This window comes from Copadichromis virginalis, linkage group LG3, assembly GCF_057382275.1.
Source record: "Copadichromis virginalis isolate Kocher_CV1m ecotype Utaka linkage group LG3, C_Virginalis_male_GT1.1, whole genome shotgun sequence".
In the NCBI taxonomy this organism is placed as follows: domain Eukaryota; kingdom Metazoa; phylum Chordata; class Actinopteri; order Cichliformes; family Cichlidae; genus Copadichromis; species Copadichromis virginalis.
In genome coordinates this window covers 10,653,498-10,675,995 of record NC_140620.1, presented here as the reverse complement: position 1 = coordinate 10,675,995, position 22,498 = coordinate 10,653,498, and the positions used below count along the sequence as shown (strand labels likewise).

At 43.6% G+C, this 22,498-nt stretch overlaps 1 protein-coding gene across 1 annotated transcript in view; it reads right to left on the bottom strand.

Annotated features, from left to right (window-relative positions):
• Positions 1-340: 340 nt before the first annotated feature.
• LOC146712720 (butyrophilin-like protein 2) overlaps positions 341-22,498 on the bottom strand; it is a 92,037-nt gene continuing 69,879 nt past the window's right edge. The window contains exons 3-5 of the mRNA XM_085452123.1: positions 6,723-6,821; positions 3,370-3,696; positions 341-2,877 (exon numbers count right to left, since the gene is read on the bottom strand). Of these exons, the coding sequence (XP_085308249.1) occupies positions 1,988-2,877; positions 3,370-3,696; positions 6,723-6,821 (1,316 nt within the window). The 3' untranslated portion in view covers positions 341-1,987. The remainder of the gene's footprint in view (positions 2,878-3,369; positions 3,697-6,722; positions 6,822-22,498) is intronic.

Sequence of the window (22,498 nt, the reverse complement as noted above, 5' to 3'; positions counted from 1 at the left end):
CAGATATTAGTAATATTAGCTTGATGAATTCAGGGTTTGTTTGGTATCCTGGATGTTCAGGTTTTTTAGTGATGATTTACGGAAGAAAAGTTGCATTTCCAGTAAACTATCAAGGGTCACGTGGGATGGGTGGGTGATCAAAAGTTACATAATATGAAAGGTCTAATTTTTATCAACAGTTTGATGCCACCCCTCATCTTGTAGTGATGATTTTTTCTGGGTAAAAAGAAAACAAAAAATGTGTTAAAACAATCTAATCAGTGGCTGAAATTACTGATGAGACAGAGGGTTCCAGATATTTTCACCTTTTTTCTAAGAAAAACACTGCAATTCTTAAAGCATCGCTGTAAAAACAACTATTTATTGCCCACCAGTACAATAACACACACAGAAAGCTCTCGTGTTCATCAGCTTTTCACAGTCATTTCTGTAAATATTTGAATATTTGTGAATATTTGAAAATGTTTGTAGTCTGGCCTCTCTACGCCACTGCAATGGATTTTAAAAAACAATCAAGTTTGTGATTCAAGTGCATCTTTTATGTAAGGGCAACTTAACTATTGCATTAACTCAGTGGGTTTAATATATATTTGTTTTTATTTGTATCATATTTGCTTTTATCTTTTATTTTTTAGCGGGGGCAGATTATTTAACTTTATATTTTACAGCTCAGTGTATATCAACCCACTAGTCACTTCATTAGGCATGGCTATTCAACTGCCACACAGCCACACAGTTTTTCAGCCGTGTGTGGTTGTTGGTCCGGATGGTCATGTCACGCGTTTTTATCCTTGTATTTTAGCTCATTTTAATCTTTCAATCTTGCAAACATGGATGTTTTTGGAAAGATGTTATGAAATATTTTAGGGTTTCAAATGGAAATAAATTTTTGTGCCAAATTCTCTGTTCTTAGATTATTTTTGAAGACTAAGACTATGGTGACACCAAAACAGACCAAACTGTTTGAAGAGTACGGCCATCACCACCATCAGAATCACCGTCACTGAAGATATAAATACTGAAGCTCAATAAAAATACTAAAATGCCTTTAGTTGATTCAGTTGCCTTAGCTCATTGTAGAGCAATCTCCAACTTTCCTCTTATTTTGGAAGAGTAGTTGTGGTAGATGAGGTCAGGATCTGGAGTGCATACTGACCACTGCTGAAGGTTACGGATGATCTAATCGCCTCTGATAATGGACTCATCTCTGTGGTTGTCCTATAAGAACTCCGAAGCTTTTATTTTGGTATTTCCGTTGATCTGTACAATAAATTTGCATATTAGCCTAAACATTTAGGTTTAACATTTAACATTTAGCATTTAGATTTAACATTTAGATTTAGATTTAAATATAATATTTAGATTTAACATTTAGCATTTAGATTTAACATTTAGATTTAGATTTAAATATAATATTTAGATTTAACTTTTAACATTTAGATTTAATATTTAACATTTAGATTTAAATATAATATTTAGATTTAATATTTAACATTTAGATTTAATATTTAACATTTGATGAAAAGTTACAAATATTTTACTAAATGTTGTAAAAAATTACTCGAAAAAATATGTTTTTGTAAGGTTTTGAGCCAAATGTGGAAAAATGTTGCCGTTAATTTCAGCATGTTTCACTTTACAAACGGCGCCCCATAAGCAGGACACATTTAACTTAGCTGGGTTAGTTTGCTTTGTTTCTCCAAATCTTAATGTGATTAGTTGTAAATTCTTTACTTTACAATTTAAAGCGCCTTGTGGTGACTGCTGTCATAAATTGTCACTATATAAATAAACGTGAATAGAATTAACAAAGTCAGAAAGTGCTTTAGCCTGAAACACCAGCCACAACGACCCCTAAGGTCCAGCTGTCAACTATGATGTAAGGGCTAATGTGTTGACGAGTTTAGTCTGACCCATAATTTATGTTGGAAGCAGTGGAACAGCAGCAGAGCTGAAGGCAGAACTGATCGATTCTGGAACGATGACTTCATTCCCCTTTGTACTGAGGCTGCCTCTTCTCCTTGAAAGCAGACAAGCCTTCCAAACGGTCTTTGGTTGGTATCACCTGGGAATAACAAGCCTCTTCTATTGCCAGACCTGTAGATAAATCCACCTCTATCCCCTGGTTAATTGCCAACTTTGCCATCCTTATTGCAATTGGGCCCTGGGGGTTAATCTCCCGTGCAAGCTCCAGAGCCCTCAAGTAGGCAGCATCTCCACTGTTATTCTGCTCCACAGAATGACTGACAAGACCCATTTGTTGCGCCTGTGTTCCATCAACCACTCGTGCAGCAAAGATGAGCTCCTTGGCAAGAGAGACGCCAATCACCCTAGGGAGACGTTGTGTACCACCTGCTCCAGGAATAATTGCAAGTTTAGTCTCAACTAGTCCCATTTTGGCAGTATTGGAGGAAATTCTGATGTCACAAGCAAGGGCCATTTCCAAGCCTCCTCCTAAGGCAGCACCATCAATTGCAGCAATTGTTGGTACTGGCAGGTTTCCTAGCTCTGTAATAAGGGCTCGTGCTTTGGAAACAAATGGTCCCACTTCGCTCTGGTGCATCTTGGCCCTCTCCTTCAGATCTGCACCTGCACAAAATATACCAGGAACCAAACTACATAAAATTACACTGCGCACATTTTTATTCTTCTTGATGTCCTCCACAGCTTCAAACATCATTTTCACAAGATTTTTGTTTATGGCATTTTTGGCTTTTGGTCGATTTATTCCAACGACGACAATACCGCTGTCTTCTCCGTCCAGGTATCTAACGTGCAGGTCATCCTTTGAGTCGGAGCTGTAGTATTGCGTAACAGCACCGTGGCCATTCAGGCGAGGACAAAGCACAGACTCCGCCCCTTCCTCCACCTGACACACTGAGAGGACAACAAACACAACATGAGCTGTACAAAGTGTGATTGGTGTTCACAGAGCAGCATCATGTGACTCTTGTTCTGCACTAAATGAAGCGATGGAGTGGCGCCTCCTTCAGGCAGAGAAACAGCTCATGGAGAGAAATAATTATTAGAGCAAAAACAAGAGTGGAGCTGCAAATAAGGCCGAGAGGAACGCTGCAGAAAACTGTTCATGTGTGAATTCATCACTTCATAGATTTCTTTGAGCACTAAAATCAGAGCTGCTTCTATTTCTAATATGACAGCTGTACATTAGAGCTGGAACACTTTTCCACCCAAACCCAAATGTTTTGGCTGGAAATCAAATAAAAACCAAAACAGCCACAAACATCAGACATGCTAACACTGTAACATTATTGGATGGAGCCACTGAGACTGAACCGCCATCATGAGTATGTCAGCTGTATCCACAACACTGACCTCTGACATTTGACCTGTATCTACAGCACTGACCTCTGACTTTCAGCTCCACTTGTTTCTTCATCAGGATGTTTCCCTCCCTGCTGTAGACGGTGCAGGTGTAGGTGGAGTTGTCTCCGTCTGTGGGGTATTTCAGGGTCAGACTGATGTCTCCAGGTTCCAGTAAGTTTCTCTTCATCTTCGTTAGACCGTTGTATTTATCGTCCTGTTCTTCAGGTCGGTCAGAGCCGTTCTCATACACGTGGACCTTCCTGTTGTTTGCATCCTTCCACTCCACTTTAGCATCTTTAGGCAGACAAACTGTGGTTTTGCAGATCAGCTGGACAGACTCCACCCCTGAATCCACCTCCACCTTATAAACTGAGAGGACAACAAAGCACAACATGAGCTTTAGTAACATTTTTTAATAATCATCTGATGGCCTCCTTACAGTAAACTTACCTCTGTACTGCGCCTCAGTGCTGCATTTGATACACCAGAAAACATTGACAGTAAAGTAATTATGCTGCTGTGGTTTCTGTCATATCCATCTCATAGATTCATGAGGATTCTTCCTCAGTTACAAACGTTAGTCATGGAGTTCCAAAAGGTTCTGTACTGGGACCAGTTCTATTCAAATTATAAATCTTTCTCTTATAATATAAGAAAACAATGTAAACATTTTCACTGATATGCAGATGAAACCCATCCATCCATCCATCTTCATCCGCTTTATCCGAGGCCGGGTCGCGGGGGCAGCAGCCTAAGGATAAGCCTCCAGCTTATCCGGGGGAACACCAAGGCGTTCCCAGGCCAGCCGAGAGATATAATCTCTACAGCGTGTCCTGGGTCTGCCCCGGGGCCTCCTCCCGGTGGGACATGCCCGTAACACCTCACCCAGGAGGCGCCCAGGGGGCATCCTTGTCAGATGCCCGAACCACCTCAGCTGGCTCCTTTCGATGTGGAGCAGCAGCTGCTCTACTCTGAGCCCCTCCCGGATGGCCGAACTTCTCACCCTATCTCTAAGGGATAGGCCAGCCACCCTTCTGAGGAAGCTCATTTCTGCCGCTTGTATCCGCGATCTCGTTCTTTCGGTCACTACCCACAGCTTGTGGCCATAGGTGAGGGTAGGGACGTAGATCGACCGGTAAATTGAGAGCTTCGCTTTTACACTCAGCTCCCTCTTCACCACGACGGACCGGTGCAGCGTCTGCATTACTGCAGCTGCAGCCCCAATCCGTCTGTCGATCTCCGGCTCCCTTCTCCCATCACTCGCGAACAAGAACCCGAGATACTTGAACTCCTCCACTTGGGGCAGGAACTCATCCCCGACCCGGAGTGGGCACTCCACCCTTTTCCGGCTGAGAACCATGGCCTCAGATATGGAGGTGCTGATCCTCATTCCCGCTGCTTCACACTCGGCTGCGAACCGTTCCAGTGCGAGCTGGAGGCCCCCACCCGATGAAGCCAACAGAACCACATCATCCGCAAAAAGCAGAGATGAGATTCTGAGGCCACCAAAGCGAAAGCCCACCGCCACTTGGCTGCGCCTAGAAATCCTGTCCATAAAAATTATGAACAGAACCGGAGAAAAAGGGCAGCCCTGGCGGAGCCCATCACCCACCGGGAACGAGTCCGACTTATTGCGGGCAATGCGAACCAAGCTCTTGCAACGGTTGTATAGGGATCGAATGGCCCGTAACAATGGGCCAGACACCCCATACTCCCGCAACAACTCCCACAGGACACCCTGAGGGACAGGGTCGAATGCCTTCTCCAAGTCCACAAAACACATGTAGACTGGTTGGGCAAACTCCCATGCACCCTCAAGTATCCTTGAGAGGATAAAGAGCTGGTCCAGTGTTCCGCGACCAGGACGAAAACCACATTGTTCCTCCTGTATCCGAGGTTCGACTAACGGACGAACTCTCCTTTCCAGCACCCTGGCATAGACTTTCCCAGGGAGGCTGAGGAGTGTGATCCCCCTGTAGTTGGAACACACCCTCCGGTCCCCCTTCTTAAAGATGGGGACCACCACCCCGGTCTGCCAGTCAACAGGTACTGCCCCTGATCTCCACGCAACATTGCAGAGGCGTGTCAACCAGGACAGCCCTACAACGTCCAGAGCCTTCAGGAACTCGGGGCAGACCTCATCAACAGCTGGGTTGCAGATGAAACCCAGCTTTATTAATCTATGACAAAAGATAAGAGTTAAACTACCAGCATCTCTTAAAGTCAACAACCTTGATGACCTCCAGTTTTTTTTAAAATTCATACATAATTGATACATAATAATTCTTCTACTCGACCATTAAAACCTGAGAAACAGGGGGATCAATGACTGATACAAAAGGAGGAACATTTACTGTCAGCACATGTTTCCATGGCTGTATCCCAATTCAGGGTCTGCAGCCTTAAAGGCCACATTTTAAGGCCGATTACGTCACATCGATGTGACGAAGGCTGTCCCAATTCGAAGGCTACTCGAAATGCGGCCCTCAAATGCACCCTGAATTTCAAGGATGTGGCCGTGTAGACTTCGTGGCCCAACATATCCCAGAATGCATAGCACGGCGGTGGGTGTAGATAATTTTGCCGAAAAAAAAAAACGGCGGATGAGGGGCAGCCGAAGAGTACACTTTAAGTACTGAATATTATGTCACTTATTTATGTGCAAATGTTTAATAACGAAGAACATTAAACATTACTGTTGGCCACATGTCGGCAAAGTTATGTGACATTAGTGACGTTTGTACTAACTTGGTTTTAAAGCCTTTACTTTAAAATATACGCCGTTCAATAGCTGAGCTTAATCCTACAGAGAACGATCAAAGCTCATGTAGCAAGAAACAAACAAATGAACAAAAGATTTTCTCCTTCATTTCTGTCAAACAAAGCTATATGAAACGTTTCCAGCTGTTAGTATCATGGTTGCTAGGTAACCTGGGCAGGACAACGGAGGCTAGACCGTCCCATTTCACAAGCCTCGCACTTCCGGCCTTAGCGGTCTATAAGTACGCGGCCCTTGAGGATCGTTGAGGCTGCGTACATTAAGGCTGCAGACCCTGAATTGGGATACAGCCCATGTCAGCTGCTGTTTACCACCACAGAAGAAGAACAGCTTGCACACATGCAGCCTCTGTGTCAGATCAATGCAGTGAAGCACACACACTGTTTAGTAAAGTCATGTTGTGGAGCTGTTTCACTGATCAATGACTGAGTCTGAAGGAGGTTTTCTGACTTCTGGAACAAACCTGGAAGTTTCTCTTCAGCTCTCTGTATCAGCTGTTTGTAACTCTCAACTCTTTCAGCTTCTGGAACACGTTTGTGTGAGCCACAGTCAAGGAGCCACCAGAGGACACCCGCTAACCATCGGCATTATGGGTAGTGTAGTAGGAGACACTCACCTGACATGAAATAGTGCCGGAAATGAAATAAAAGACCTCCAGAAACCACAAGAAGAACCAGGAGAACCAGGAGAGCTTTGGCCCAGGATGGAAACCGTTCTGTGGAGAAACACAAAGAACAACATGACCTTTGACCTCTGACTGAATGTAATGATATATTTTTCTGAATATACCTCAAGCCAAGATACTTGTAGTCAGTGTTGGGGAGTAACGGAATACATGTACCGCCGTTACGTATTTAAAATACAAAATATGAGTAACTGTATTCCGTTACAGTTACCGTTTGAAAAGGTGGTATTTAAAATACAGTTACTTTGTTGAAATAAATGGATTACACGGCGGTACTTTCCTGTTTCATTTTGTCGCGGGTCAGGACTGTTTGGGTTTTGTTTGACAGCTACGTTCTGTTGTTTCAGGCAGCAGCGTTACGGTTGCCATGGTTACAGGGCAACTCTCTCTCTCTCTTTCTGTGACTGTGTGTTTCCTGGGTGAGAGAGTGCCTTTTCGTTGTTGTTGTTGTTGTGCTAAGCTAACAGGCAGAATGCTACAAGCATAGCTCTAAAGAATGTAGCATCATGGGCAGTGTAGTCCGTGTTGCAGGGAGAATGGACTGCCATACACGTTACGTGTCTGTGAGCTCGAGGAGGGAGAAAAAGGGGAGTGGAAAGGTACCAGTTGTCATCGAGGAAAAACGGGAGCTGGAAGCATGTAAATATAATAATAACCACTTCAGCCAAGAAGAGTGCCTGACGAGCCCAGTTGTAAGTAAGCTATTAAGACTCGACTGTACACCGTGTTCGTGTTTTCCTCCGAAAACAATAAGTTCCGTTGGAGCAGCCTTTCAACGCCTCTCTCTGTCTCTCGCAATAAAAGTTGACCCACACAACAAAGTAAAGCTATTTTTCGGCTACGAGCCGACAGGGACCCCGCCGTATTAGTCAGAGGTCCCTTTGCTACAGTTCGGAGTCGCGGACCTTCAGTAATAGTAATAAATCACACAGCAATAGTACATTCACGTTGTTGTAAAAAGCATGATAATATATTAAGTAATCCAAAGTATTCAGAATACGTTACTGTCATTGAGTAACGTAACAGAATACGTTACAAAATACATTTTGGGGCATGTATTCTGTATTCTGTAATGGAATACATTTTAAAAGTAACCTTCCCAACACTGCTTGTAGTCAACATGTGTTTTCAGCAGTAAAATAATAAAGTTTTATCTGAATGATAAAACCGAGTGATCCGAGTGTTTGTTGCTGACCTTTGACCTGCACCTGTACATCGCCCAGTTTCATGTAGCCATATCCAAGGTCTGTGATGGAGCAGGTGTAGGTGGCGCTGTCAGACAGTTGGAGGTTGGTCAGGTTCAGGCTGAGGTCTCCAGTATCCAGAGCGTCAGTCTTCATGGATGTTCGGCCGCTGTAACGCTGGTTTTGATCTTTCAGTTCGTCTCCTTGAAGCTGACGCTGGTGGACGGTTGGAGGACTGAGGTCGGAGCGACTCCACACCACTGTGGGGTCAGTCAGAGCGAAAGTGTTATACTGACAGGGCAGGATGAACGCGTCCCCCTCATACAGCTCCACAACTGAGGCATGCTGGGAAACTAAGGACACACAGACAGAGACTCCATGAGTCACTTTGAAGTAAAGATACACCAGGTAGATATTTGTGTTTTTCTTTCCTTTACTTTCTGCACAATCTCTCACTTCTTATTTTTTATTTTTAGATTCTTTACTTTTTTGTGAATCTGCATGCTCCATGCATGTGTAACAGGTGTAATAAAAAGATCATTTGTATCTCACCAAAGATCCATCCTGTGGTGTTATTTTCATTTGTCAGTTTTGTTTATGGACATGCATATGTATATATATTTATTTTCTGTATTTATATTTTGAGAGCTTTTATTTTCCTTGTGTGACCTTTGACGTCCCACAGAGTCACTTCCTGTTCCGGTTACAGAGCGATTAAACACAGTTAAAGTAATTGAAGTCATTCAAATATTGTTTGTTCCACTTGTGCATTTTGTCTCACACTGTTACTATATGGTCACGATGCAGTGCATTTTAATTTGTTATATATGTTTATATGTATATTTCATTATTTTAGCAGCTTGATTTATAATGAGGTTCGTTGTCATGTCACACCTCAGTCGGCTAGAGGCCCTGCTGGGGAGAGGTGTGCATGCAGACGTCCAGTCATATGAAGTTGCTGTACTGAATTTGTTTTTATTTGAACAGTTTTGAGAGGATAAAACTGCCTCAGCTGGCAAAGCGAGAGTCAACTCGTCTCATCATTCGCATAACAAAACACAGAGAACACAGCAATCAGAGTGTCAGGCCAGACCACCTATACCTGTCACTGTGCTGCTGGAACACTCACCCAGTGAGGGACAGTAAAGGATGTTTCTATTCTTCTCTTTTTTAAGTTCTTTTTTTTAATTGTAAAGGTTTAATAAATATTCAAGTGTTGATTTTCTCTGTTTCTGCGCTTTGGATGCTTTGGAATAACCTTCCTCTCCATATTAGACAGGCTACATCAGTGCAAGTCTTTATTAAAAACCTATTTTTATTCCCTGGCTTTTAACTCTGTGGGTAACTGATATTATTATTATTATTATTTTTATTATTCATGTATTTCTTTTTTTTTTATTTTATTGCTATGTCTGATTTTATTACTATGTGCATACAGTGTTGGGGAGTAACTGAATACATGTACCGCCGTTACGTATTTAAAATACAAAATATGAGTAACTGTATTCCGTTACAGGTACCGTTTAAAAAGGTGGTATTCAGAATACAGTTACTTTGTTGAAATAAATGGATTACACTGCGGTACTTTCCTGTTTCATTTTGTCGCGGGTCAGGCCTGTTTGGGTTTTGTTTGACAGCTACGTTCTGTTGTTCCAGGCGGCAGCGCTACGGTTGCCATGGTTACAGGGTGACGCTCTCTCTCTGCGTGTTTCCTGGGTGAGAGAGGCCTTTCTGTTGTTGTTGTGCTAAGCTAAAAGGCAGAATGCTACAGGCATAGCTCTAAAGAATGTAGCATCATGGGCAGTGTAGTCCGTGTTGCAGGGAGAATGGACTGCCATACACGTTATGTGTCTGTGAGCGCGAGGAGGGAGAAAAAGGGGAGTGGAAAGGTACGAGTTGTCGTCGAGGAAAAACGAGAGCTGGAAGCATGTAAATATAATAATAACCACTGCAGTCAAGAACAGAGGCTGAGGAGCCCAGTTGTAAGTAAGCTATTAAGACTCGACTGTACACCGTGTTCTTGTTTTCCTCCGAAACAGTAAGTTCCGTTGGAGCAGTCTTTCAACGCCTCTCTCTGTCTCTCGCAAGAAAAGTTGACCCACACAACAAAGTAAAGGTAGTTTGAGCCCGACACGAACCCGACATATTAGCCAGAGGTCCCTTTACTATGGTTCGGAGCTGCAGACCTTCAGTAACAGTAATAAATCACAGCAATAGTACATTCATGTAGTTGTAAACAGCATGATAATATATTAAGTAATCCAAAGTATTCAGAATACGTTACTCTCATTGAGTAACGTAACGGATAACGTTACAGAATACATTTTGGGGCATGCATTCTGTATTCTGTAATGGAATACATTTTAAAAGTAACCTTCCCAACACTGTGTGCATATTAGTATTGTACAGCACTTTGGTCTACCAGGTGTGTTTTTAAAGTGCTATATAAATAAATAAATGATGATGATGATGTTTTTAGCATTTACGTGTTGAAAAAAGCCAAAAAACAATCATACATATTGAAACTCATTGTTTTTATTTGTTTTTTAAAGCTTCTTGAAGATGGCCTGTTGTGCCATGTCAACAACCTTATTCAGGTTTGTAACTGAGCTCCGTGTGTGGGAAAACCCTGAATCACTGAGTTCATCATGAGTACTCAGTTATAATATTAGTGCAGGCACGGGTGAGATAACCAGGTCCTGCTGTTATACGTCTAAGTGTCACAGAAATGGCTTATGTATAACGAAGTTTAATAGATGGCTCCAGCAGTGAAAATGTTCTTGCTTGTACATTTCTGTGGACAATATTGTAAAGGTGTGTTTATCTTGTCACAAAGAACAAGTTTTGTTACACCGCTATTATCGCGAGGTTTGGGCGTGATAATATAGGCTGTGAGCCCACGTTTAATAATCACGCTAAGGAGTTCAGCGAGCTATCTGCAAAGGACTGGTTAGTCTACCAGCTGTTCAAGGTATTTGATATAACTGTATTGTAATATTGTGAAAATTTGTGATGTATGGTGTTCTAATTATTTTATGTTTTCAATTAGAATGCACAGGACTGTAAAGTTATTGTTCTAGGACCTCCGAAGTGGCAGGCGGCCACAAGGTATTTTTTTTTTTTGTTGTTAAAACACATGTGTTACTTTTGATAGACTGACGCGCTTAAAGCCTTTGTGTTTTATGTTTGTAGTTTTCTCGGCGTTCAATAAATGCAGCGAAGCGCCCGTCCTGAAGTAGCCGTGCCTGTGTTGTCATTTCGGAGTTACAATAAGTTATTTCCTCACTGTGAGAACATAACTGAGTGAATTCATAGAAAGTTATTTAATCTTTCTCTCTCCTGTTTGGCCGGGGCAAAACTCATGGTGGGTTCACACCCTTGGCCCACGCCTTCCTGGATTGGGAACACCTGGGCCTCATCAGACCAGCTTGTATTTAAGAACTAGGAGGTCTGCTGTTCGGCGCTGGACTGTTGTGAAGACTCTCATTCCCCGGACCTGTCCCCGTCCCCGTGTTCCCCCATGTGAAGTGTGGAAGGAGCGACTGCTCACTGGTGGAAAGAGAGAGGTCGGAGTGGACGTGTGTGATTCCCCTTTTTTCCCTGGAGCCCCTCATGTCTTGTAAACAGCACAGTCCTCGCACAGCCTGTAAATACACTTGGTGAAGAAATTGTAAATAAATTTTCTCTGTTAAATCGCAACTCCGGAGTCCTGCGTGTGGATCCTCAGAGCAACCCGTGACAATAACTGAGTGAATTCACAGAAAGTTATTTAATTATAGCAGGAAAACAACAAAAAAAAGTGGTTTGGTCCTCCATCATTAAACATTAAAATCATTAAACAATTTTTTTCTTTTTTATTGCTGAAAGGGATTTTTTGATTTCCCATCAGCCCCTTCCAGCTGACAGGTGCACAGTTGAAACCAGCTAACAGTATTCAGGCTCCACCCACTGCAATGCAACAGTCTCTACACCTCACACAGTGATCTGTCTGACTGAAGCTCTGCTCTCATACAGATGCTGCGTAACAGCAGAGACTATGATGGCTCTGTTGGTCACTACAAACACTTTGGATGTTCAGAGTAGAGCCCTGCATTGGGACTGGGACCCAATGCAATCTTGCAGGAGCTGCGGGTGGGAACGGGCAGCTAAAAATAGACAGCAGGTCCTGAGAGCCATCGTGTTCACTGTGATGTTCAGCAAGTTTGAATGTGTTTCTTTGAAATGTGTCTCAGGGTTTTCTGATTATTATTGTGATTATTGTTGCTGTGTATTTGTGATCAAAAGCTCAGAGACTTTGTGTTTTTATTGATTCTCTTCTTGTTCTACTGAAATAATTCATTCTGTGCATAGAAACTTATTTCATCATATAGTATATCTGCAGGTGTGGGCGGGGTCACACACAAAAACAGCAGAAGTGGGTGGTAATGGTCAGAAACTCAGCAGGAGTGGGATTTATAAACAGTCCAGCACAGGCTCAAGTTCAGAGCTTTAAAAAGCCGCACAATACAGTAGGACACCATCACGTGTCTGCAGTCAGACTGTTTAAACGGGCCTATCAGAGCCTGTTGCCGGGCAGATTATTCACCCTGGAGCTGCAGCTGTGGAACAGCCACAGCAAAAGATGTTTGGTGTGACGGGCGCACCTGCAGACACACAACTATGCAGTGAGTGACCCCCGTGCAGCAACACTTTGATTCAGTATGAGTTGTGTTAGTTTCACACACACTGCACACACAAATATAATGACTCACACTTCTTGTTCATATATCTCACTCATTCATTTGGACTTTGGTGAAATCCATTGGTTCTACTTGGAGCACATTTAGTGAGCTTTTGTACAACACAGTTAAATTCTGTCTTTGTCACATTTCTTTGTTTTCCTGCTGCTGAAGGCTCCATGTGACTGCTGAGGGCTGCTGGTAGTTCTACACAGGAAGTGCTGATTGGACCAAACCCAGCACAGCCCTCTCATTGGGGGCCAATGTTTGTGTTGTTGTTGGATGATTGTTGGTATTTGTGTTGCCCTCATGTCTCACACTGCTCTGATCAGCCAGTATTTGATTGATTGATTGATTGATTGATTGAATCTTTATTTTGAACATGTTGAAAAAGTATAAAAAAAAATAGAATTAAAAGAGACAAATGAACAAAGCAAACAAAAGGAAAACGAGCAACCACAACTCCAAATAACGTCCATGTTCAAAAAGGAGCAGGAAGAAGCATAAGCTTATTTAATCCCACCCCTTTTCCACTATCTAGTATCAATAGACTACAGAAATACCTCCTTGCAATTACATTATATGTTATGTGTAATTTTTTTTTTTTTAATATATACACATATATGTTTCTCTCTATCCATACATACGTATATACACACATACGCACATATACACATTTTCAATAACCCCATTAACACCTCAAGGATACACAACCTACAATTATATATATATATATATAAACACAAAAAAACACCCAGCACGCCCCTGCGGGCGGTTTATCCTTCAAGCTCGGGTCCTCTACCAGAGGCCTGGGAGCTTGAGGGTCCTGCGCAGTATCTTAGCTGTTCCCAGGACTGCGCTCTTCTGGACAGAGATCTCCGATGTTGTTCCCGGGATCTGCTGGAGCCACTCGCCTAGCTTGGGAGTCACTGCACCTAGTGCTCCGATTACCACGGGGACCACCGTTACCTTCACCCTCCACATCCTCTCGAGCTCTTCTCTGAGCCCTTGGTATTTCTCCAGCTTCTCGTGTTCCTTCTTCCAGATATTGCTGTCATTCGGAACCGCTACATCGATCACTACGGCCATCTTCTTCTGTTTGTCTACCACCACTATGTCCGGTTGGTTAGCCACCACCATTTTGTCCGTCTGTATCTGGAAGTCCCACAGGATCTTAGCTCGGTCATTCTCCACCACCCTTGGGGGCATCTCCCATTTTGACCTCGGGACTTCCAGGTTATACTCGGCACAGATGTTCCTGTACACTATGCCGGCCACTTGGTTATGGCGTTCCATGTATGCCTTGCCTGCTAGCATCTTGCACCCTGCTGTTATGTGCTGGATTGTCTCTGGGGCATCTTTACACAGCCTGCACCTGGGGTCTTGCCTGGTGTGATAGACCCCAGCCTCTATGGATCTTGTGCTCAGAGCTTGTTCTTGTGCTGCCATGATTAGTGCCTCTGTGCTGTCTTTCAGTCCAGCTTTGTCCAGCCACTGGTAGGATTTCTGGATATCAGCCACCTCCTCTATCTGCCGGTGGTACATACCGTGCAGGGGCCTGTCCTTCCATGATGGTTCCTCGTCTCCCTCCTCTTTCTTGGGTTTCTGCTGCCTGAGGTATTCACTGAGCACTCGGTCAGTTGGGGCCATCTTCCTAATGTATTCTTGGATGTTCCTTGTCTCATCCTGGACTGTGGTGCTGACACTCACCAGTCCCCGGCCCCCTTCCTTCTGCTTAGCGTACAGCCTCAGGGTGCTGGACTTGGGGTGAAACCCTCCATGCATGGTAAGGAGCTTTCTTGTCTTTATATATATATATATATATATATATATATATATATATATATATATATATATATATATACCCATACCAACATACCCGTGCATGCGCACACACATGAAAATATTAGACAAGAACACCCTATCAAATCTCTACCTTTTCCCTGTACCCTGTAAAAACCATATCCTTAAACCGCTTTTTAAACTGCGCCATGCTTGGACATTGCTTCATATCTTTACTTAGTCTGTTCCACAGCTTCACTCCACACACAGAGATGCAAAAACTTTTTAATGTTGTACGGATACGAGGATGTATTAAATTTAATTCCCCCCTCAAATTGTATCCCCGTTCCCTTTTAGAAAACATTTTTAGAATATTGTCAGGAAGCAGGTTATTTATTGCTTTATATATATATAATAATATTTAAGTCCTCTTTGTTTCTTGTGGGTCGGCTCACTTTGATTGTGTTGAGCAGTTAGTTTGGAGTGAAGTTGTTTGACTTTAGTTCTGATCAGCTGACCTCTCTGAGGCCCCGTGTCACTTCCTGTTGGATATTTGTGCATTTCTGGCTAAATAAAAACAACTTTTTCCCAAAATGGCCGCTGTGTTCTCACGTCTGAGCAGCTCGCTCCATCACACTCGCTCACGCCCCAAAACATGAATGTGATATAAGCGTGCCCTGAAAGCTGAATACAAACATATAGCAGGTCACAGCAGTGTGGAGAATATGAAGATGAGCTCAGACAGTCAAAGATTATTTTCTATGGATGTTTTTCAGGAGACGTTTGGTCCCTGCAGGACCAGCATGTTGTAGCACCTCACAAGTGTAGATACTGTAGGTGCAGTGAATGTTTAAATCTGGGGTCCCCAATCCCAGTCCACGAGGGCCGGTGTCCGGGCAGGTTTTAGATATCGCCCTGGGTCAACACAGCTGAATCACATGATTAGTTCATTACCAGGGCTCTGGAGAACTTCAAGACATGTTAAGAAGGTATATTCATTTCAATCAGCTGTGATGGATCAAGGACACATCTAAAACCTGCAGGGACACCGGCCCTCATGGACTGGGATTGGGGACCCCTGGTTTAAATTGCACTGATTAGAATATACTGGACATTCAATGCTAAGATTCAGCACACTGTGTTAGAGGGTGGGATTTGGTGAACTCTTTATTCATCATAAATGATGAATCCTTTGATCATCATTTATGTCCAGTTGAGAATGAATCTGTGCATTCACATATTAAATGAACTGAAAACAGTAGTGTGATCTTCCTATAAGGAATGAGAGAGCTGACAGCTGTTATTTTAATCAGCCTGTCTCAGTTGTTTTAACTGTAAGTATCACAAAGTAATGTGGTAACATCTGGACTGACGAGTTTACTGTCAGCATTTTAATCGCTAGTTTAAAGGCTGTAGGCTGCAGCCGTTGCTCTAACACTGTATAAATGTAATAGGCCTCAGTGCTGGTTCTAATAGTGTGAGCTGCTTCCAGCTTTATTTGTGAAGAACACAGCAGCTCACAAAACACATAGCTAGCTCGCGACGTAAAACTTTCATAAACTAAGATGACCTTAAAATAACGGGGCTACGTGCGGTGATGCTAGCGTTAGCCATGTTACCTTCAACAGGTGGTCAGACTGCATAAACAGGCACTCAGTCAGAGGTTGAGCTCTCCGTTTCGCTGCAGGGTCCCTTCATTCTTCACATTTCCGTGTCGAGCAGAGTGTAAATCCTGAGGCTGAACGGCCTTTGTACAAGCACACACACTTCTTAGCAGGGCGAAGATATGAGCTAGAAAAATTCAGGCAGACAGCCTGTGTTTGTCCAACCCAGTGACTTTCCACAGTCATTCGTCCAACCAATCAGAGAGCTCCTTACTGCTCTTATTAGCCACATTAGCTGCAATGTGGCTAATTTGCATTGCAGCAGGATTTTTAAAATGAAGTAGCTAATCCAAATGTTAATCCCTGAGCAAACAGGAAAGGGCAATGGATTTTGAAATGAGGAGTGGAATCACCATTTTAAAAAGCATTTTGAAAATGACTTTATTAACCCTTTAAGATCTACCATAGAACCAAGTCCGCCAGAGCTTATATTATATTTTTACATGTTGTAGAGCCATTTTTGGGAGCATTTCAAGTTGCTATACATCAATACAACAATTATAGCCCAGATTTTAATAATATGCATGCATTAAGTGCATAGTAATTACATAAATTGCAAAAAAGTGCAATAAACTACAAAAAAACTGAAAATCGTTTTTGGTTTTTTAACATATATTTCTAGTTAGAGAAATTTAAGAGGCTTATCCCTCAAAACTGTAAATACAAAAAAGTTGCACAAAATAGTTTCCTACAACAGGAAATTTATTTTGAGTGTCTTTATAGTTTTATTTTTGAAATATACCAATTTTTATATACTGCAGGAAAAACAAAAATAAATATTATACTGCAAATTTGCCAAAAAGCAGCATATGCATCAAAATAAACTATTTCCAGCAGTGCAATATGAGTCCTAAGCATCCCAGAAACGACACAGAAAGTCATAAAGTCAAAGATAATTTTTAAAAAGACAAGTATAGGCCCTGAGGCCCTGATGGTAAAAAGAACTACATTTCCGCAAAAATGACGTCACTTCCGGTTTCGGGCAGGTAATGGCGGACATGTGATAGTTCGCGCTGACGTCTATTCTAATGTAGGAAGTGTTATGAACAGCTGATTGGATCGGCAAAGCGTGTTTCTGGAATATTATGTTTTTGTTGCTCCAAGTTTTATGCAGTTTTTGCAAAGCTTTATGTGGAAGGAAACTGTGACCGAGGACAAGCTGATGGCATAAGATGTAAGTACAACTCCATTTTGAAAATCACTTTATTAAAGTGGAATTCAAAATTGAATTTACAAATGCAGAATTTATTCTACAATTCATTATTTAAGCACAGAATACTTTATTTCTTTTCTTTTTTTTTGGCCTGTCCCGTTTGGCTCTTTTGCCATCAGAATTATTGTCTAAAGGCAAAGAAAGATGCCCAACGGATTTACTTTACCAAATTGACCATCCCAGCCTTGCCATAATGGTCTATTTGATTCACCTTTTATTGTTTATTTTATTTTCACTTGCTGAATACAGGACAGACTTGACTGGGGGAAAGAAGGGGAGAAAGAAAGAGGGAAAGAATATGACAGTAAATACTAAATATTAAACATTATTGTGCAGCACATAAGATCGACAGCACACAGTGTGCTTTGAGGTAGGAGCCAAAAAGGGTGTAGTTTGTGGGTGTGATCACCCGTGTGTACACCTGTGAGCATGGACGCACTTGTTGTTTTTTTGTTTTTTTAAAAAGGTTCCTTCATGTAATGATCTGCTAGAGGGTGTGTGTGTGTGTGGGGGGGGGGGGGGGGCACAGCCCCGTCCTCCAGGGCATGAAGCAGGTATGGAGGAGATCAAAACTCCAGACATCCAGAGGCCCCCAGAACACAAGAGACCAAGGAAGACCAACAGAGGGGCAGCCGCGCCACTGTCCCAGAAAGAGCTGAGGAGAGTCCCAGATGAGGGCTCACTCAGCAGCCGCGGAGCAGAAACCAGGGGGGGTTGCAGTGACGCGCCCGTGAGCTCCACCGGCAGCCAACTGTGCCTGAGTGACCGAGCCCCAGGCCGAGAGGCCGGGGGCACCCCACCTCCGAAGTGGCCCGAGCGAGCCCCAGGCTCCAGGCCCCGACAAGCGGCCGCCAAGGAGTGAGCCGGTGTGTACCTGGACGCAACGCACCGATGTCTGAGGGAGTCCGCCACGGCAGGGGAAGTGGTGGTGGGGGGAGATAGGCTTCCAAACCTTGGAGGGCCTGAGATGTCCCCAGAGAGGTGGCGTCTGATACCCAACCTGACATATAGACACAGACATACAGGCACACACAGATACAAACATCCATTCCCACCCTCATGCTCTCATATGCACTTACTCCACACTCAACCAACGTGGAGACAGACATAAAGAGACGCTGTATACACGATCACACTCCCCAAGCGTACTCTACGAACCGGGTCTAGGTACCCTTGCCCCTGGAGGGGGGAACTGCACCCAGACCCAGGTGGTGTTACCCTTTTCCCTGCGGTGGGGAGAGGCAGACCGCCCCGACTCTGCAGCAGCAGGGAGTCCCCACACTCCAGACCGCAGTCGGACGGCCAACTCCTCCTAGCCCCCCCGCTCCAGCAGGCCGCAGAGAACGGGGGTGAGAGAAGACTCCAAACCTCCCTCCACCCGCTCATTGTAGTGTTGATGCATGTGTGTTCTAGGGTGCATTTAAAACCCAGGAGGGCATGGAGCTACCTACCAGAGAGCAGCAGGTAAGCGCATAGTCCCTCCTGATAGCCCTCAATGTCTACGTGTATTTAAAATTGAGAGGTGGGCAACGACGCCAGGGGTGAGGTGTACACCCTGATGGTCTTTTGGAATCCGTGTAGCGTGCCCACCCCCAAGATCCTATATGTATGTGTAATGAGAGTGTGAGTAATGTGAATGTCTAAGTTGTGGGATAAAATTGAGGCAGAGGCAGCCAGAAGGGGACAGAGGGGGGGGGGGGGGGGGGGAGCCTCCTCTGCACCCTGGTGACTTACCCCTACTCCAAGGCCCTGAATGTGTGGGTGGTTGTGGTGGAGCGGGAAGAGGGAGGCAGCTGGAGATGGGGAGGGAAGGAAGGGAGGGGCAAGTGACCCCTCCCTGGGGCCAGCTCCCCCACTCACCCCAGTAGGCACCCCCATACTCCGCGACCCGCCAGGGAAAGGGGGCCCAGGCCCATCCAAACCGGGGCCCAGTGCAGCAGCGCCGCCCGGCCCCACAGAGCCCGGGACAGTCCACCCAACCCCCCCACAGAGAAAACTGCACCCGCCCCACCATTCACTCATCTTCCAGACTACATAAGACAATAGACGCCCAGGCTGAGATCTTCCTCCACCTCTCCTGTATCTCCCCCTCCTGCAGAGAGAGTTCCTGAAGAGAGGAAAGTTCCTGCAAGATGTGACTATCTCCCCCACCAGTTGAAGAGCCCCCCCAGGTGGCTCAACGCACCGGCGGCACCCTGCGCCAGGGCCGGGCTCCCATGCACCCACCCGCCCACAACCCCAGCAACACACCAACCAGGACCCAAGCCCCCGAGGCCCGGCCAGGGCCCCAGCCCAGAGACGGAGCGCCCCCAGAACCTCACGCCCATCCCGGACCCACCCAGGGCCAGCCAGGCTACCAGGTCAGCAACCCACATCCGTCAGCACAGACCCTCCCCTAGCCCCGCTGCACGCAGCCACGAGGAAACCGTCACCTGAGAGCCAACAGAGCCCCTAATTGGACATGACCGCTACCCCGGGTTGAGCCTCCGGGGAACCCCCCGACGCCCTAAGCCTGTCCCTACCCCCACACCAATCACAACAGTGAAGGCGGGACAAAACTATGACCCCCCCCACCCCCACTAGGTGATGGAGCTGATCAAAGGAGCCCAGAGCAATTGATCTGATGTGGTGGCAGAGGCTGTATCAAGACTAATGTAATCTAATAGATAATTTCTATATTGGTTAGAATTAAGATTATTTTTATTTTTCCAGTTCATGAGGACTGTTTTCTTGGCTATGCATAGGGCAGTGAAAACCATATGGACTATATTCTTTTCTGAAGTGACATTATCTAAGCTGCCCAACAAACACACTAAGGGGGAAGTTGGAATGTTACATTTCAGACACTTTGATAAGTCTTCACATATCTCGCGCCAAAACTTCTGAACTGGTGGACAGAACCAAAGAGTGTGGATATAATTGTCCGGTGAATTGGTTTGGCAGTGTGAGCAGTTGTTGGTAGACGTAAAGCCCATCTTGAACATCCGATGACCTGTATAGTGCACTCTATGTAATATTTTGTATTGAATTAATTGAAGACTGGGATTTCTAATTAGATGAAAGGTTTTTAAGCAAATCTGAGACCAGAAGTTTAGGTCTAAGTTAACTGATAAATCCGCTTCCCATTTTGCAATGGGAAGTGATATTGATTCATCTGTTTTAGAAAGCATTCTGTATATTTTGGATAGTAATTTGGGGGGTTTAAGAGTAAGAAATTGAACCACACTTGGTGGTGTTTGTAGTTCAACTTGACCCGGTTTAAATTTCTTTTTTACTATGGATTTAATTTGTTGATATTCTAAAAATCTTTTCTTGTTGATCCCATATTGTGTAACTAGTCCGTCAAATGAAATAAATTCTGTTCCTTCTAGTATATGTTCTAAATATTTGACTCCTTTACCACTCCAATCTGAAAAGTTTATCATATTATTGTTTTGTAATATGTCAGGGTTGTTCCAGATAGGTGTACGTTTGCATGGGATTAATGAAGACGCCGTCAATTTTAGAAACTCCCACCATGCTGTCAGAGAAGAGCTGATGTTGATGCTTTTAAAGCATTCATGTCGTTGGATGTTTGAGCTGATAAATGGTAGGTCTGAGATCTCTAGATTATTGCAAAGTGCTTGTTCTACATCTAGCCAAGGTTCATCTAAGAGGGTATGTTTTAGCCATCCTGAGATAAACTGAAGCCTGTTGGCTAAGAAGTAGTGCTGAAAGTTAGGTAGTTCTAATCCTCCTTTATCCTTGGTCTTTTGTAGTGTTTTTAAGCTTATACGTGGGGGTTTATTTTTCCAAAGGAATTTGGACATACATGAATCTAGAGATCTGAACCAATCTTGTGGCGGTTTAGTTGGGATCATTGAGAATAAATAATTTATTTTTGGTAAGACCATCATTTTTATAGTGGCAACCCTTCCCATGAGTGATATGGGTAGACATTTCCACCTAGCCAGATCACCTTCTACCTTTTTAAAAAGTGGGATATGGTTTAATTTAGTTAGATCTGCAAGCTTGGGAGAAACATTAATACCTAAATATTGCAGTGGTGTAGAAGAGGAATTATGGAGGGAGGCAATTAATCGGTAGGACTGTAGATTTGGACCAGTTAATTGAGTAGTCTGATATTCTTGCAAAAGAGTTTATCAATTTAATCACCCCAGAGATATTGGTTTGTGAATTTTGGTTAAAGAGTAACACATCATCCGCATAAAGGCTGATTTTATGCTCCACGTTCTTGCATTTTATGCCCTTAATTACTGAATTCTGTCTAATTGCTGCTTCTAGTGGTTCAATAAAAATTGCAAATAGTGAAGGGGAGAGTGGGCATCCCTGCCTGGTGCCCCTCAAGAGACAGAAGCTGGAGGATATCTGGTCATTTGTTCTGACACAAGCTGTTGGGGAATTATATAATATTTTTAACCAGTTTATGAAAGAGGATCCAAAACCAAATTTGTGTAAAGTTGCAAATAGAAATTTCCAGTTAACTCTGTCCAATGCTTTTTCTGCGTCTAAAGAGAATATTGTAGTTTCTAGGTTTTTACTGTATGAGTAGTCTATCAAATTAAGTAATCTACGTGTATTTGTTGATGAGTGCCTACCTTTTATGAAACCAGTTTGGTCAGGATGAATTAAGAGGGGCGTTATTTTCTCCAGTCTCTTTGAGAGAGCTTTGCAGATTATTTTAAGGTCTACATTTATAAGGGATATTGGACGATAGCTTGAGGGATATACAGGGTCTTTGCCTGGTTTTAGCAGGAGATTAATGTTTGCAGAATTCATATTTGATGGAAGTCTGCCCTTTTCTTTGATTTCCAACAACGTTCTGTAGAAAACTGGTGCTAGAATCGACCAGAATTCTTCGTAGAATTCTGCAGGAAAGCCATCTGGATCTGGAGCCTTATTATTGTGCATACTTATCAGGGCTTCCTGGAGTTCACCTGGTGTCAGTGGTGAATCCAGTGCCATTGCTTGAGTGTCTAATAATTTTGGAAGAGTTATGTTGTCCAAACACTGATCAATTTCTTTTTTAGATGGGTTTATTTGTGGTGAATACAACGTGTTATAGAAATCCCTGAAAATGTTGTTTATTTGTATCGGGTCATATATTGTGTTCCCAGATGAATCTTGAACAGCACATATAGTTGTT